Consider the following 14116-nt stretch of genomic DNA (forward strand, 5'->3'; position numbering starts at 1 on the left):
AACTGGGAGTGGGGTTACCCCAATCGCAGCAGGCAGATGGAAATTGGCAGGTGAACTAGGAGTCAAAATCCCTGTGGTGACTTGCCCCAGTCCTGGCTGGCTCATGCAACCAGATCCCCAGAGCTGTTGCTTACTTGTGGTTAATGCAGATTAGCTGTGTTCCAGTGGCGTCAGAGAATCTCGCACTGGATCTACTTTTCCTACAAACCCAAGCTCCTGCCTCCGCATTGTGAGCTGCACAGGGATATGGCTCTGACTCCTGGCACAACAGCTGCTTTACCAGCCACACTGGGGAACACAACTCAGCAGTCATCTTGTTATGTGAAATGTTCCTTCCTTCCTTCCTGGTGGTGGCAGGGAGTGACCAACTACGCCCAGCCAGAGCTCTCAGCCCTGCAGTCACCCCACTCTCCCCTGCCTCCCACGTTCCAGCTCAGTGAGTCAGGAAATGCTATAGATTCCAAGGCCAGGAGGGACTGCTGTGATCATAGTCTGACCTGTATAATGCAGGCGACAAAACTTCCCCAGAATAATTCCTAGTCAGAGCATATCTTTAAGAGTGAAAGAGGGAGGTCTCAGGGACCTGGGACAGGGCCAGTTCCAGGCACTAGCTAAAGAAGTAGGTGCTTGGGGCTGCCAACACAAGGGGGCGGCATGTCCGGGTCTTCGGCGGGAATTCAGAGGTGAGTCCCTCAGACCCTCTCTTCCTCTTTGAGCTGCCGTCAAAGTGCCACCGAAGAGGAAGAGAGGAAGCCGCCACCGCACTGCCGCCAAAGAGTGGAGTGGCGTGATTGCGCTGCCACAGCTTTTTTTTTTCCCCCCTTTCGGCGGCAGAAAACCTGGAGCCAGCTCTGACCTGGGGTATTTTCCTGGAGGAGAAATTGTCCCTCCTGGGCAGCTTGATTCTCGCGCAGAGTCACTGTCAGTAACACAGGTGCAAACAACATATTAACAGGTTTCAGAGTAGCAGCCGTGTTAGTCTGTATCCGCAAAAAGAACAGGAGTATTTGTGGCACCTTAGAGACTAACACATTTATTTCAGCATGAGCTTTCGTGGGCTACAGCTCACTTCTTCGGATGCACGGAATGGAACACACAGACAGGAGATATTTATGCATACAGAGAACATGAAAAGGTAAAAGTACCCATACCAACTGTAAGAGGCCAATCAATTGAGATGGACTATCAGCAGCAGGAGAAAAAAAACCTTTGAAGTGATAATCAAGATGACCCATAGAAAGTGTGAGGAGAACTTAACATGGGGAAATAGATTCAATTAGTGTAATGAATCTATCTAGGAACTTCTTTGGCCTCCAGCACTGTAGTGTCTAGAGTATTTCACATGGTTCAGAGGTTAGCTCTAGCTGTCTCCTCTGAGTTAAGGAGCTGCCTTCCTTGTTCCCATTTTGCAGTGGGAAGGCTGAGGCACAGAGAGAACAGGACCAGCATTTTCATAAATGGCCACAGGTTTTGGGGGCCCAACTTGAGAAACAGACGCACACAGTCAGTGGCCACTGTTGGTTTAAGGAACATGTTTGAGCTCTTATAGGGAGCCTGGGAATTGAACCCAGATCTCTTGGGTCCGACTCCAGTGCCTTAACCAAAAAACCAACCCTCCTCTGTTTCCAGTTTCTGCTGTTTGCGGCACTGAAAGGGTTAAGCCATACAGCACAGGTGGCTGGGTTGGCTGGTTTCAGCAAAAAGGATATAAATAATCGGGTCTCTGGAGATGTTCATCCCTTGCTGAAGCTGCCCTTGGAGCTATTTCCAGCTCTGAGGGAGGGTGTGTTTTCCCTTTGGTAACCTGCAGCTGCCTGTCACCCTGAGTCATTAATTACCCTTGTAAGTCTGTGGGGTAATTGCAGGGCTGGGTACCTCCCACTCGCACTGCAGGGTTTGTGGCAGGAGCCCTCCGCCCGGGGCTGACTGACTGCTCTGTGAGATGCTAATCGTGTTGGCGTGAACATGGGGGAGTGGCCATACCATTAGTGTCATGCTGGAATGTCAGCCAGCATGCTCCCAGAAGAGCGCCCCTTGTTTGGCGAGGAGGCAGGGATGTTTTATGAAAGCTCTGCACCTGGCTGTCATCCCTAATGCATGGCCTGTGACAGGCTGGTGCTGTCACGGCATCCAAGGGCCCAAAATGTGACACCTGCAAATAGGTGAAGGAGGAAAAAGGGTCTGGTTTTCTGGAATTGATAATTTATGAACCAGGACTATCGGATGGATTGTGTTAGTACATTCCCAGTCTGGGGCTGCTACAGCCACATTCTCACCTTGACTCTGATCCTGAATTTCCTTGGGGGCTGGTTCCTGATCTCACAGATGAACATCAAACGTTACCAGCCAAGACCTGAGTTCAAGATTCTGTGTTACCCCGGAACAGCTGATTGCAATATGGCCACCTAAAGCAGGGATGGGGCAGGAAAATGCTCCGCTGTTTCCAGGAAAAGCATGGAATCCTCAACATAGGTCCTGGTAGGTAGGTAAATGGGGAATGGACTTTCCAGTTGAGGTTTGTTGTTTCTGTCAGTTTTCTACCTGCAGTTCCCTTTCTTCTGTTTGAAAGTTTATTTTTAAATAATCTGTTCCTTCACCTCTGAGGTGAGTTATTTGTCTGGCATTTAGCTGGTAGTGTTTTAGTCTTCTATCTACCCATCCACACGATCAGATTCAATAGTGAATGACTTATGTAGCCAAGAGAACAGAGGGTCTGTGAGCTTACACTGACCTTTCCCAGCCAGTAATCTCGGGCTTTGGGAGCTAGAGAAGCTACAATAGATTGGAAAGGGAGAATTACGCATTGTTTTGAGGCACAAAGGATCATATTACAGCACTGGTCCAATGCCTCTGCCCGGCCCCCCTATCCATCAGCCCCAGTCCAAGGACATTCCTGTGGCCACACTGTAATATAGAAGGTGCCCAGGAAAGTCAATAAACCTGACAAATCAAAGACTAACAGAGACATTGCTGGGCTTTCTTCCCATCCGGCAGAAGCTGTGCAGCTATGCCATCTAAATCTCACTCAGTATTCCATTGGCATGTCTTGGTGATTTGATGCAGACTCGCACCATTTACAGGCTCACAAGGTCTACCACTGACAGACCCATAGGTATAGGAGGGTGATGTTGCACTGGCTTGTTATTTGTGGAGGCCTGGATTCAAGTTCAAGTTTGCATCACGAGTTAAAGGAGTTTGCTGGAATGTGCTTGGCACTGAACAAGATTCAGATCTCAAAACAGCCCCTGCCCCAAAGAGCTGACAATCTAAAACAGTGGCTCTCAATCTTTCCAGACTACTATATCTCTTTCAGGAGTCTGACTGCTCTTGTGTACCCCAAATTTCACCTCACTTAAAAACGACTTGCTTACAAAATCAGACATAAAAGTATGTGTCCCACCACGCTACTACTGAAAAATTGCTTATTTTCTTATTTATATCATATATTTATAAAATAAATCAATTGGAATATAAATATTGTACTTACATTTCAGTGTATAGTATATAAAGCAGCATAAACAAGTCACTGTATGAAATTTTAGTTTGTACTGACTTCGCTAGTGCTTTTTATATAGCCTGTTGTAAAATGAGGAAAATGTCTAGATGAGTTGATGCTGGAAGACTGCTGCGCACCCCAGGGCTAAGCGTACCCCTGGTTGAGAACCACTGATCTAAAAGATGCATATGACTTGCAGGCTTTGCTCCCAAGAACTCCAGTATTGGAACAGCAGGAGATGCGGAAGACCAGGATTGGGAATTCTCAGAAGAGCTTTTGGAGTCCAGGACTAGAATAGTGGGGGCAGTTGTAAGGCAGGATTGAAGTGCATCTGCAGAACTGCTTGCAGTTCCAGGACTAAGCTAGCTGGGTGTGCTGCCAGTCAGGATGGAGGGGTACTATTACACCTGGTTCTGACTACGAGTGGTAATTTGGTCTCTTCAGTGGCAAGTTGAAAGGCTCTGATCCTCTGCTGTTCCCCTGGCTTTCAGGTTCTGAAGTGTGGCACCCGATCTGCAAACAGGCAGCGAGAGCAGAGAAGAAATTGAAGGTAAGCTGGAGCATCAGAGGTTCATGATGGAGTTTCTGTGAGAGGTGGCTGGGCCAGAAGCATGCTCCAGTGTGCCTCCAAGACAAGCAGACATGTCTGAAAGTGTCCCTGAGCACTCTGGTCCCTGGCTGGAAATGAGTTATAGGGGGAAGGCCCAAACTGAGGGGGACCTGCCATACCAAAAATGCTGCAAGACCCTGGCCCAAGGGTCAGCACATTCGGCCTCCTGCTTTCCAACGGGTCCTTGGCAACCCAGAACTTTGAGGATCCTCCTCCCACCTCAGAGGTTTTGCATTGCAGCCATCATCCTTCTAGCCATGGGGAGTCATGGGCAGGACTCCATTTGAAGAGCAGCTGCGGCTCTGTAAATGTCTGCAGGGACTGCTACTGAGCAGTGTAAGGAGGCATCATTCCCCTATACTCCATATGCCATTTCCTCCTCCCTGCGGAGAGATGCTTCCAGCCCACAGAGTCAGAGACCAGCCAGACTCCTTGTGCTTTAGTGGGTGGGTGGGTGTTCTGATTGTTAAATTGTAGGTAGACACAAACCCAGGAATGTTCCAGGCCAGGAGAGCAGTCACCATATGGCCCATCAAAGCTGCCTGCCTTTGCACCCTTCATAACATCAGGATAAGCCAGATCAGCCCCTTGCTTCCCTGCTGTCTCAGTGACAGCTTGACAGCCACACTGCAGGATGCAAGCTATTGTAAAGTGCCTTTCCATCCTGCTGGAAAGTTTGATGACTTGGCTTGCTCAACCCCCTTCCTTGTGTGCCATTCAGAAGAAGCACTGGGAGACCTTTATCCGTGGTGAGGCTGCTGGCCATGCTCACAGTCCTCAGGGCATATTGAACATTCATTGTCAGTTGTGGTGCAAGATGCCAGAGCAATGCCGGAATAAACCATGCCTGCCAATTCACTGACAGGCCATTGTGGGGAGTGATCTGGAGGACTGAAATCATCACCAGAAACAAACTTTTTATGGAAGCAAACCCACAGATTGTAACGGTCCTCCACCCTCTTGCCTCTTCAACCTTCCAATCCCTGCACCAAGTTCCCTCTAGTGTTCTCTAGCCTATATTGCACTTACTCACTGCTGCTCTGTTCAGTTAGCATTAGCTCTGATTAACAGTGGCCTGTGTGTCTGCAACCAGCAGACAACATGCTACATGTCTTTCAGAATCATTTGATTTTAATGTGCAGGGCCTGTCTTGCTGGATCTGAATCTGGCCATTAAAGTGGCTGGACATCTTGGACTATGCAAACCCAGTGATTGGGAGGGAGTACAGAGGGCATTGCTGGGCAGTTTCACAGGGTTATAGCCTGCTGCTCAGGGCGTGGGGGACTTTGGGGGTACTGTCCTTGTCCTGGAGTTGGACAGTGGGGGAAAATTCAGCCCTGATATAAGCAAGTGAAATTCCATTGACTTCAATGGCGTTATGCCTATATTGTGCCAAGGCTGGATTTGGTCCCATAATCTCCATGATTTGAATGACAGACAGCTTAAGTTCTGATCCAGTTTGTGGTTTTCTATGCACACAGCACAGAAGAACATCAGAAACCTCCATCTCGCCTCCTGGTTCCAGTATTGGTTCCCCCAACCGAGTCATCTGTGTAAGTACAGCTCTGCCACACAGTCTCCGATGTGATGGGGAAAGGGTGGCTCCGTATGTTCCAATGGGGACAGGAGGAGGAGATCTCCCTGCACAGATCCGGTTGGGAGCAGTGGGTTCTCAGTTCCAATCTGCAATGCAAGGGATAGGGAAGGGGTCTTGGGGGTCTCTACCCTGAGAGTCTGCCTGCCTTGACCTCAGCAGGCCTTCTGTGATGAATGGGAGATCTCGGAAGAGTATTGCCAAGGCAGTTCAACACTATAACCCATCCAGCCCTTTCCCCACTGCTGCCTCTTCTCTTCCTGGGAGAATGTTGTGCCTCTCATGAGGACATCTCCTTACGTTTTTCCCTTTCCTGTGGTGGCACACCGGTTCTGTTTGCTCTGATGGGAAATTCACACTGTATATTCCAGCCTCCCCTTCCCTTTCTCCTCATCTTTCTCTCTGTCTCCATCTCTCTGCCTCTGTCTCTCCATCTCCTAGGCTAAAGTGGATAATGAGATCCTTAATTACAAAGACCTGGCAGCTCTTCCCAAGATTAAAGCCATCTACGAGGTGCAGCGTCCCGACCTCATTTCCTACGAGCCCTATCACAGATACACATCAGATGAGACGCTGGAGAGATATAGCTATGGGGAGGTACTGAGTCTTTTGCAGACAGGGCATTTGCATTTGGCATTTGCAGACAGGGACCTCAGGATCTGATGTTTTTCTGGGGGGTGGGGACAGGATGACACAGATTCTTATTACAGTTCTGTGGGTGTAAATCCTGAATAACTCCATTAGCATTAGTGGGGTTACTTCAGATTTACAGTGGGGGAACCAAGAACAGAATCTGGCCCAGAGCATCTCCAAGGAGGATTCTTGTCTGTTGTCTGGAAATCCAGGATGGGCCAGGACAGGAGAATCTTGGCCCCAGCCTCCTCCACTGTGGGCCACAAGAGTGAGCCAGAAAACTGCTACAGCATCAATTAGCGACAATTTGCGACTCTGCCCATGCTGATGGAGGCCATTGGCGATTGCTCACACCATGTAATCTGAAGGGAGTGCTTTGGGGAGAAAGATGGCCCCAAGAAATGGCTCCTCTGGGGAATGTCACCCAGTGCATCTGAGCCCAGGAAATGAATGAGGGGAAGGGGGTGTCTCTGCAGCACCCTCAGCCCAGCACAGACTGTAAGGACAGATCTGCGGTGCGATCACTCTACACGCACCTGAACTGCTCACACACCAAATGGTGCTGTTGAAAATCAGATCCTTAATTGCAGCTATTTACCCTGCAGTCCATTTTCCAAAGAGCACCCTCCTTACTTAGATAGGGTGCAGAAAGGCTCACCAGAGGGCCTGCTGCAGGGAAGCCTCACCAGTGTCCGCAGAGCAAGGGTCTAGGCAGGACAGCCCTTATCTAACGCTGACTCCACTGGATGGGGACGGGAAGGAAGCAGGGGGCTGAATAGTGCTGTCCATGTCCACAGGGATATTAGAAAGAGCTGTGTGGAAGGAAACCAACACAGCCCGTGGCATGGGACTTCCACTGCCCTAATCCTGTGGGCAAGCTGGGTCTGCTAGACAGTTTCACCCACTTAAATGAGAAGGAGATGAGTGCATGGATTTGACCTGGAAGGAAGCTAGATTCTGCCTAATCCAGCTCCCACTGAGGACTACAGAAGCTGAGGGTAGAATTGGGCCCTTTAAAATGGTCACAGAAGAGACCTTTGTAATAACCAGCAATGACTTCTCTGAAATCTCCAGTGTGAAGCAGGTGCCTGGGTTCATCGTGAGCCAGCCGCCCAGAGCACTCAGCTGTCTGTGCCCTCTGTACCAAGGTGGGAGCAGTGACGCTGTCCTTTGTGTGCAGTGTCCGGGAGCTGTATGGGGCTCTCACCTGCCCGGGAAGCATAGCTCAGTACACAGACTCACTGTGTTGTGTTGAGTTTCCTTTTGGCCTCAGCTCAGGGCCTTGGGGCACTGAGGGCCTGGTTCTTCTCTCTCTTACACCAGTGTAAATTGAGATTTAGTCCATGGAGGTCGCTGACATTCCGCAGTGTAAAACTGGTGTAGGCAAGAGGAGAATGGGGCCCTGGACTCTGGAAAGCACCGTACGGGGGGAAGCTAAGAAAACACCCTGCTGGCTTCTGGATTCCTTGCACCTCTGCTTTTTCACTGTAGGTTTTTGTCCCAGGTCTAAGGGTGGTTGGCTTGTGAGCTGGCTAAGGCAACTACCCCCTGAGGCGCTCTGCAGCACTGTGCGCTGGGGGCTCTGCTGTCTTTCATTCATATGAGCTGCGCCTGCAAATGAAGCAGAGAATGCAGGTTGCCATGTCAGGGCCTCTTGTGGACAGCAACATGGCCTATGACACAGACAGGGATGGTATGCAGCAGCACAGACCTCCAACGCCAGGGGACAGTGCAACTGAGGTGGCAACAGAAAGGTAGCATGGGAAGCTACTGTGCGTCAGATGGCTCAGCAACATGCTGTTACGGAAGCCTCGCAAGCTGTAGGGTGAGGTTTGGAGCCTTTCGCTTTGGGTGGGTCTCGCTGTATTTGTTGCTGTCTGGTGCAAAATCCTTGAATTGATGCAATTTTAGTGTGTTGTCCAGACAGCCCAGTGCTGCTCTTGGTGGCATCTTCTGACCCCTGTATGTGCATAGTAGGTCACGAAGCCATGTTTCATAGTGGGATGGTGTCTTCTGTGAACCCATCCGACCTCGCTTAGCTCCCATTTTTTTATATCCTCCCCATTGAGTTAGTTGCTGCTGTTTCACCAACTCCAAGGAAAGCACCATAGCCAGACATTCGCATCTGGAGCTTCCCAGGTTCAGCCCGTCCCTTCTCATCCTCTGAGAGTATTTCCCCTCACCTCCCCGTCTGTGCAGCTGCTGTAATGTCATTATTTGTATGTGAAACTCAGACAGGTGGGAGAGAGGAGAAATCCCCTCTGAACACTAGGGCTCTGGGTTGGCAAGAGTAGGACCCTCTTGGACTTAGCATTGTATCTGGAGTCTTGCTACAAGCATGCAGAGCCAGACGCTCTGTGAACAGGTCAGACTCCGTAGACATGAGCAGGCAAGGGGTTGATTTACTGGCTCCAAGGGCTGGTTGTTCCAGTTGTTTCCAAACTGAGAAAGCGAAGCTTGGATGGCTTCACTCTCCCATACATTGTGTATCCCAGCATGGCCATGGGAGCACCTGCCTGCCAGCTCCAGTGAAGGGGAGGGAGGATATGCTGCACCAAATGAAAGAAGCTGAAGAATTTCCCCAAAGTCTCTTCCCCTTGGGGAGAAATGAGTTGCTCCCGTGAGTTCCTCCACCAGGCATTTCTCCTGGAGGACCGGCTGGATGGGATCAAGGCAGCCCCTCGGTGCTCCAGCCTGGGCTCAGAGTGGCTGAGGTGGAGGGGCAGGCTGCTATTTATTTCCCGTCGATGGAGCCTTCTCTCCCACAGGTTTCCCTCAGTGCCTGGCCTTTTAATGTGGCTGTGGTTTCACTAAGAGGGCTGTAATTTTTGGCAGATGAAGTGCTCTGAGGCCTGGGTCAGTCACATTGCCCATTAATCATGTCTCTCTCTCTTCTCTCCCTCCTGTGCTGTTTCTGGACCTCCTGCCCCCTCCAGTCCCTTGGAACGCTGTCTCCGTATTCTCAGGTAAGTACACCATGCTCCAGAGACCTCTGGGACCGCAAGGCTGGAGGTGGGTGGGACCTGTGTGGAGTTATAACTGAAGGATTTGGCTGGACCAAGGGGACCCCTCATGCCTGACAATGGGGGTTCTGAATGGAGACAGCTGTTGGGCTGCTGAATCCCTTCTTGGTGTAACTCCATTTAAATCAGTGGAATTACACCGGGAGTGAATCCGGCTTATGATGCTAATGCAGTAATTCTACTGGAAGTCGCTTTCTTCAAGTTAGGTCTGGAGTGCCAGCCGCACAGTCCTGCCATGCTTGCCTGAGATTTCTCTGGAACAGGGAGCAGGGCCCATGTGCTCAGCCCTGGTGTAAGAGGGGGGAGTTCTTTGTCACCTAAAGGTGGGCCCATCAGTTGCATCTTGGAGCAATGTTGACAGTTTCTGGAGAGAGATGCATCCAGCCTTCTTTGGCCAAAGCAGTAGGCTGGGGGAGGAGGCATCCCTTTTTTGGGGACATTGTGAAGGGAACAAACGGAATTCTCCAGGCACCAAAAAAGTCAAACCACCAAATAATGGGAAAGTGGTGTTTCTCAGCTGCTCTGCTTGCAAAGATCCATTGCAGGGGGAACCATGACTCCAGTCAGCTATTGCTGTTAAGCCCCATGCATGCTGAGAGGAGCAGAGCTCACATGGGAGATGCGTGACTTGTCTCTAAATGCCATGTGGCTTCTTTGCACTGTATACCCATTCCACAGCCACACATAGGCCTATGTGCCACCCAGCTCACCACACTCACTGCGCCATTACATCACAAAGGCTTTACCCTGCCCTAGCTAAGAGTCAGTGTCCCTGGCTGCCATGGGGGTAGGGTGGTGGGGGCGTTTCCCTGAAGGAAAGAGAAGACCCTGCCTTCCTGAAAAGCTGTGACTCTGCCCATACAAACACCTCCTTCCCCCAATCTATGACTCCTTTATGAGGCCTTGTTTCAGCTATCTCCGTGCTTCAGAACCTGAGGCACATGCGCCTTCTCCGACTCGTGCCCTTTATTCTCATCTCCTTTCACCCATCCAGGATATCTATGAAAGTATTGACATACGGCAGAGACGGGCCTCCAGCCCGGGCTACATCGACTCCCCCACCTACAGCCGCCAGGGCATGTCTCCCACCATCCCACGCTCCCCACATCATTACTACCGCTCAGGTAAGGACACTGGCCACCCACACTGCCAGGCCCGGCCCAGGTTAAAACAGCCAGCGGAGAGCAGCAAAGCAGCGTGCTGGGATCACAAGGACACTCATGCTTCTCCCGGAGGCCTTGGCCCTCCCTCCCTTTGGCAACAGCGCAAGTCATGTTGGGAAATCCCAACTCCGAACAAGGAGTTAAATTCGACAGTGCCTGCAGGATGCCGAGAGGGGGGATTTCCTCTCTGAGGGGTGTATGCCCTAGAGAGTGGTGGACTGATCTGCCTTTGGCTGCCTCATGCACAATCCAGTTCAGCTAATTCCGCTCCCTGGGGCTTTCCTCCTGTCTCATACCCAGCTCAGTCACGGTGTCGCCCCATCACTACAGAAAATCCAAGGTGGTGGCTCCATGCCGGCACTGAAACTAGCGGCGCAGCTGATGCTTGACTTGCTTATCCTGGGAACTGAGGGATGCATCAGAATGCATGTACCTGTCAGCGCTGGGGGTGAATCCTCACACACACCCCAGACTAGCACATCTTCGGGTGAGGCAGCAGGGCACAGCTGTACCTTGAAATCTGTGGGGGGAATGGGCAGGAAAACCCAGAAAGAGATGAGTCTGGCAGACTTGCCCTCTTCTGGGTTTCCCCCCATGTTGTTCAGTAAGGCTCCAACCCCTGTAGATAAAGCTCTTAGAATAGTCGCCATCAAAGACTGCCATACCAGCGAGAATGACAGGGAAATCCTGGACAGGAGTTTTGGGCCCCTGCAATGGGTTCTGGGCTAGGCCCCTGAATGGCATACACCTGTGGATTTCCTTCTGGTTCCCATCTATCCCCGTCTGTGAACCCTCAGCTCCTCCCTCATGACATGTGTAGGAAACTCCACCCCCATCCATCCATCCCTTCCTCCCCAGCCATTGACTCACAGGTGGCTTGCTGCTCTTCTAACATGGCTGCATTTAACACCAGTTTTCTTCTGCCTCTTGTTCTCTCTCAATCACTGTCACTCCCTCCGATCCGTGCTTTCCAGGCACAGAGAGTGGGCGCAGCTCCCCCTACTATAGCCAGTTAGATGTGAGGTCTTCTACTCCAACCTCATACCAAGCTCCCAAGCATTTCCACATTCCAGGTAGGCTCTGGAGACCTCCAGCCTGTGGGGAGCACTGTGTCTATTGCATGCATGCATGTGCTGTACGTGTGTATCGCATGAGTAGCACCACTGCCTGCCGAGAGTCAGCTAGCAGCAGCAGGACATGTCCCATAGTAAAGGCCATCCATAAACAAGACCTGCAGCTTTAACCCCCCCTAAACTTCCCATTGTCCAGAGTCTGCAATACCCTCCCCTGCCATTTCCCACTGCCTCCTGCCCCCCGCAAAGTGAAATTCCCTGTAAGGACCCTGCCCTCCCTTCCCTAGAGAATCACAAGGCAAAGCTTTTCTGACTAGAAGCTTTTCTACACCCATTTTTTACAGATGATTTATTTTATACTCCTCCTACTCCCCCTAGGGCCTGGTGCACCCTTCCCCCAGAGTCTTCTGGGCTTGCCTGATGGCTGCTCCCCTCCAGCAGGGACTCCAGGGGGCCACCAGGTAAGGCCCACTGCCCCCTCAATTCACCCACTGATCTTCTGAGGGGTTGGGAGGGAAACAAGCATCTATCCAATCACTTCTATAGGATACACAATAGGGCAGCAAGAAGGGACTCACTCCCCCTCCCAGCTGCAGTCACAGGGACAGACTGGACCATTCGTCAAATCCAAAACTATCCACTCAGTCCACGTAAAGCAAACCCACCCTAATAACTTCAAGGGACCTTTGACCTGTCCCCCCTTCTAAAGCCATTTAACTGGTTCTCAAGTTCATCTTCGAGATGGGCCTGAACCAAACCCCCATATGTGAGTGGTGGGGTGCTGACTGCAAACCTAGATTCCTTATGTTGCAGTTCGCCCTTGTCTCTAGAGTGGGCCGAGCTGGCAACCTGGGACTAAAGGCACCCAGATTTTGGGGGAGGTGTTTAAAAAATCCAGGCCACTTATAGTATGCACATACATAGTACAGAATGAACATCTCAAGGTGGCTACTGGACTGGAGCTGCAGCCTCACAGCCTTCTCCTCATGCTCACCCATGTAACCAATCCATGGCCGCAGCCACCACCATGGTGACCAGCTCTACACACGACCAGGGGTGGCTCCAGGCCCCAGCACACCAAGCGCGTGCTTGAGGTGGCATGCTTCGGGGGGCGCTTTGCCAATCACTGGGAGGGTGGTGTCCCGCGGCTCTGGTGGACCTCCTGCAGGCGACCGGCAGAGCGCCCCCCGCAGCATGCCGTGAAATGTCTAGAGCCACCCCTGCACACGAACCTCTATCTCGACCCTCTCCCTGTCTGACAACCCCACTACCACAGCTATATGTGCGGACTGAAGCTCCCCTGCCCCTTTGCTGATGTCTTTTATGGATGGCCCCATTCCTGGTCCGCCAGCTCAGCTGATAGGCCGTAGCGCTGGTAGGGTAGCTATAGGCACAGTCTCCAGGTAGCTTCCCCTTCCCAGCTAGCTCTATTTCTCCCTTGCTGAAAGAGGCTTTGGCTGATGTTGGTTTGCTCTCAGGTAGATCATGGATAGTTCTTCTAGATGCCTGCGCCCCCAAGAAATGACTTCCCTCCTGAAAATCCATCAGTAACAGCCCACTCCATGGGGCTGACTGACAGAGAGGTACTCTCAGATCCTTGGTCTCTACGTGTCCCCTCTCCCTCTTCCCCTCCAACACACCTTTGTCTGAGAAGAACCAACAGTGGGGACAGGAAGGAGAAGCATCTGCCATTCTGTCAGTGCATGGTGTTAACACTGAGCATGCTCACTGCATGTCCTCTAGCACACACACTTCCTCTCTACCCTAGGGTTTTCTGTAGCACCCATCACCATAGTATCTGGGTGCTTAGCTTCCAAAAGAGGTTTAACCCTCTTTCTCCCCCACCTCGTAAGCCAAACCAGACCCTGATCCATCTTTGATGAAATGCCTTGGAACTAGGTTGCATTTTTTTGCTTAAAGTCCATGGAGGTGAAAAATGTTATACGTAACAGATGAGTGACTGGGAGTTTGCATCTCCTCTTCCATGCTCTCTCCATAGCCACTGCTCCCAGTAAACACACACTGACTTCCATGTCCTTTCTCTTTCTTTTCTTTTCTTTTCTTTTCTTTTCTTTTCTTTTCTTTTCTTTTCTTTCTCTTTTTTCCTTCAGCTGCCGGAGAGAGTAACATCTACAGGAAACCACCCATCTATAAACGACACGGTATAGTCTGAGTGTTGCTTTGGGGTGATTGCCAATACTTAATAGTCCTGGCATCGGAAGGGCCAGACAGAGATTAGGGACGAGTTACATTGCTGAGTAACTCCTTGGACTGGGACAGGGTTACTCCAGATTTATACTGGTATGAGACTGAGATAAAATTAATCTAGGACAGAGGGGAATGGCATCATTAGGCAAAGAGCCAGATCATGGGGCTGCCCTGGCAGGCGCAGGAGGAGGTGTCGAGAAAGGCTGGAGGCACTGGCAACCATGGTGGCTGCACTTCCTCGGTCGTGGGACTTAGTGCAGGCACAAAGCTGTGACATTTCATGTTGCCTTCAGCAAAAAGCCCAGGTGGTGGGAGT

General features: G+C 51.0%; 1 protein-coding gene across 7 annotated transcripts in view; it reads left to right on the plus strand.

The window, feature by feature from the left end:
• Positions 1-14116, plus strand: part of ABLIM3 (actin binding LIM protein family member 3) — a 113010-nt gene that overhangs the window by 81949 nt on the left and 16945 nt on the right. For 4 of the 7 annotated variants that reach the window (XM_050962662.1, XM_050962658.1, XM_050962655.1 and 1 more), the window contains exons 8-14: positions 3988-4046; positions 5588-5659; positions 6142-6297; positions 9270-9299; positions 10351-10480; positions 11494-11592; positions 13704-13754. In XM_050962662.1, the coding sequence (XP_050818619.1) occupies positions 3988-4046; positions 5588-5659; positions 6142-6297; positions 9270-9299; positions 10351-10480; positions 11494-11592; positions 13704-13754 (597 nt within the window). Of the gene's footprint in view, positions 1-3987; positions 4047-5587; positions 5660-6141; positions 6298-9269; positions 9300-10350; positions 10481-11493; positions 11593-11970; positions 12054-13703; positions 13755-14116 lie in introns of all 7 variants that reach the window. The other 3 variants (XM_050962660.1, XM_050962661.1, XM_050962659.1) reach the window with 2 other exon arrangements.

Source organism: Gopherus flavomarginatus, chromosome 7 (genome assembly GCF_025201925.1).
Source record: "Gopherus flavomarginatus isolate rGopFla2 chromosome 7, rGopFla2.mat.asm, whole genome shotgun sequence".
Classification (NCBI taxonomy): Eukaryota; Metazoa; Chordata; order Testudines; family Testudinidae; genus Gopherus; species Gopherus flavomarginatus.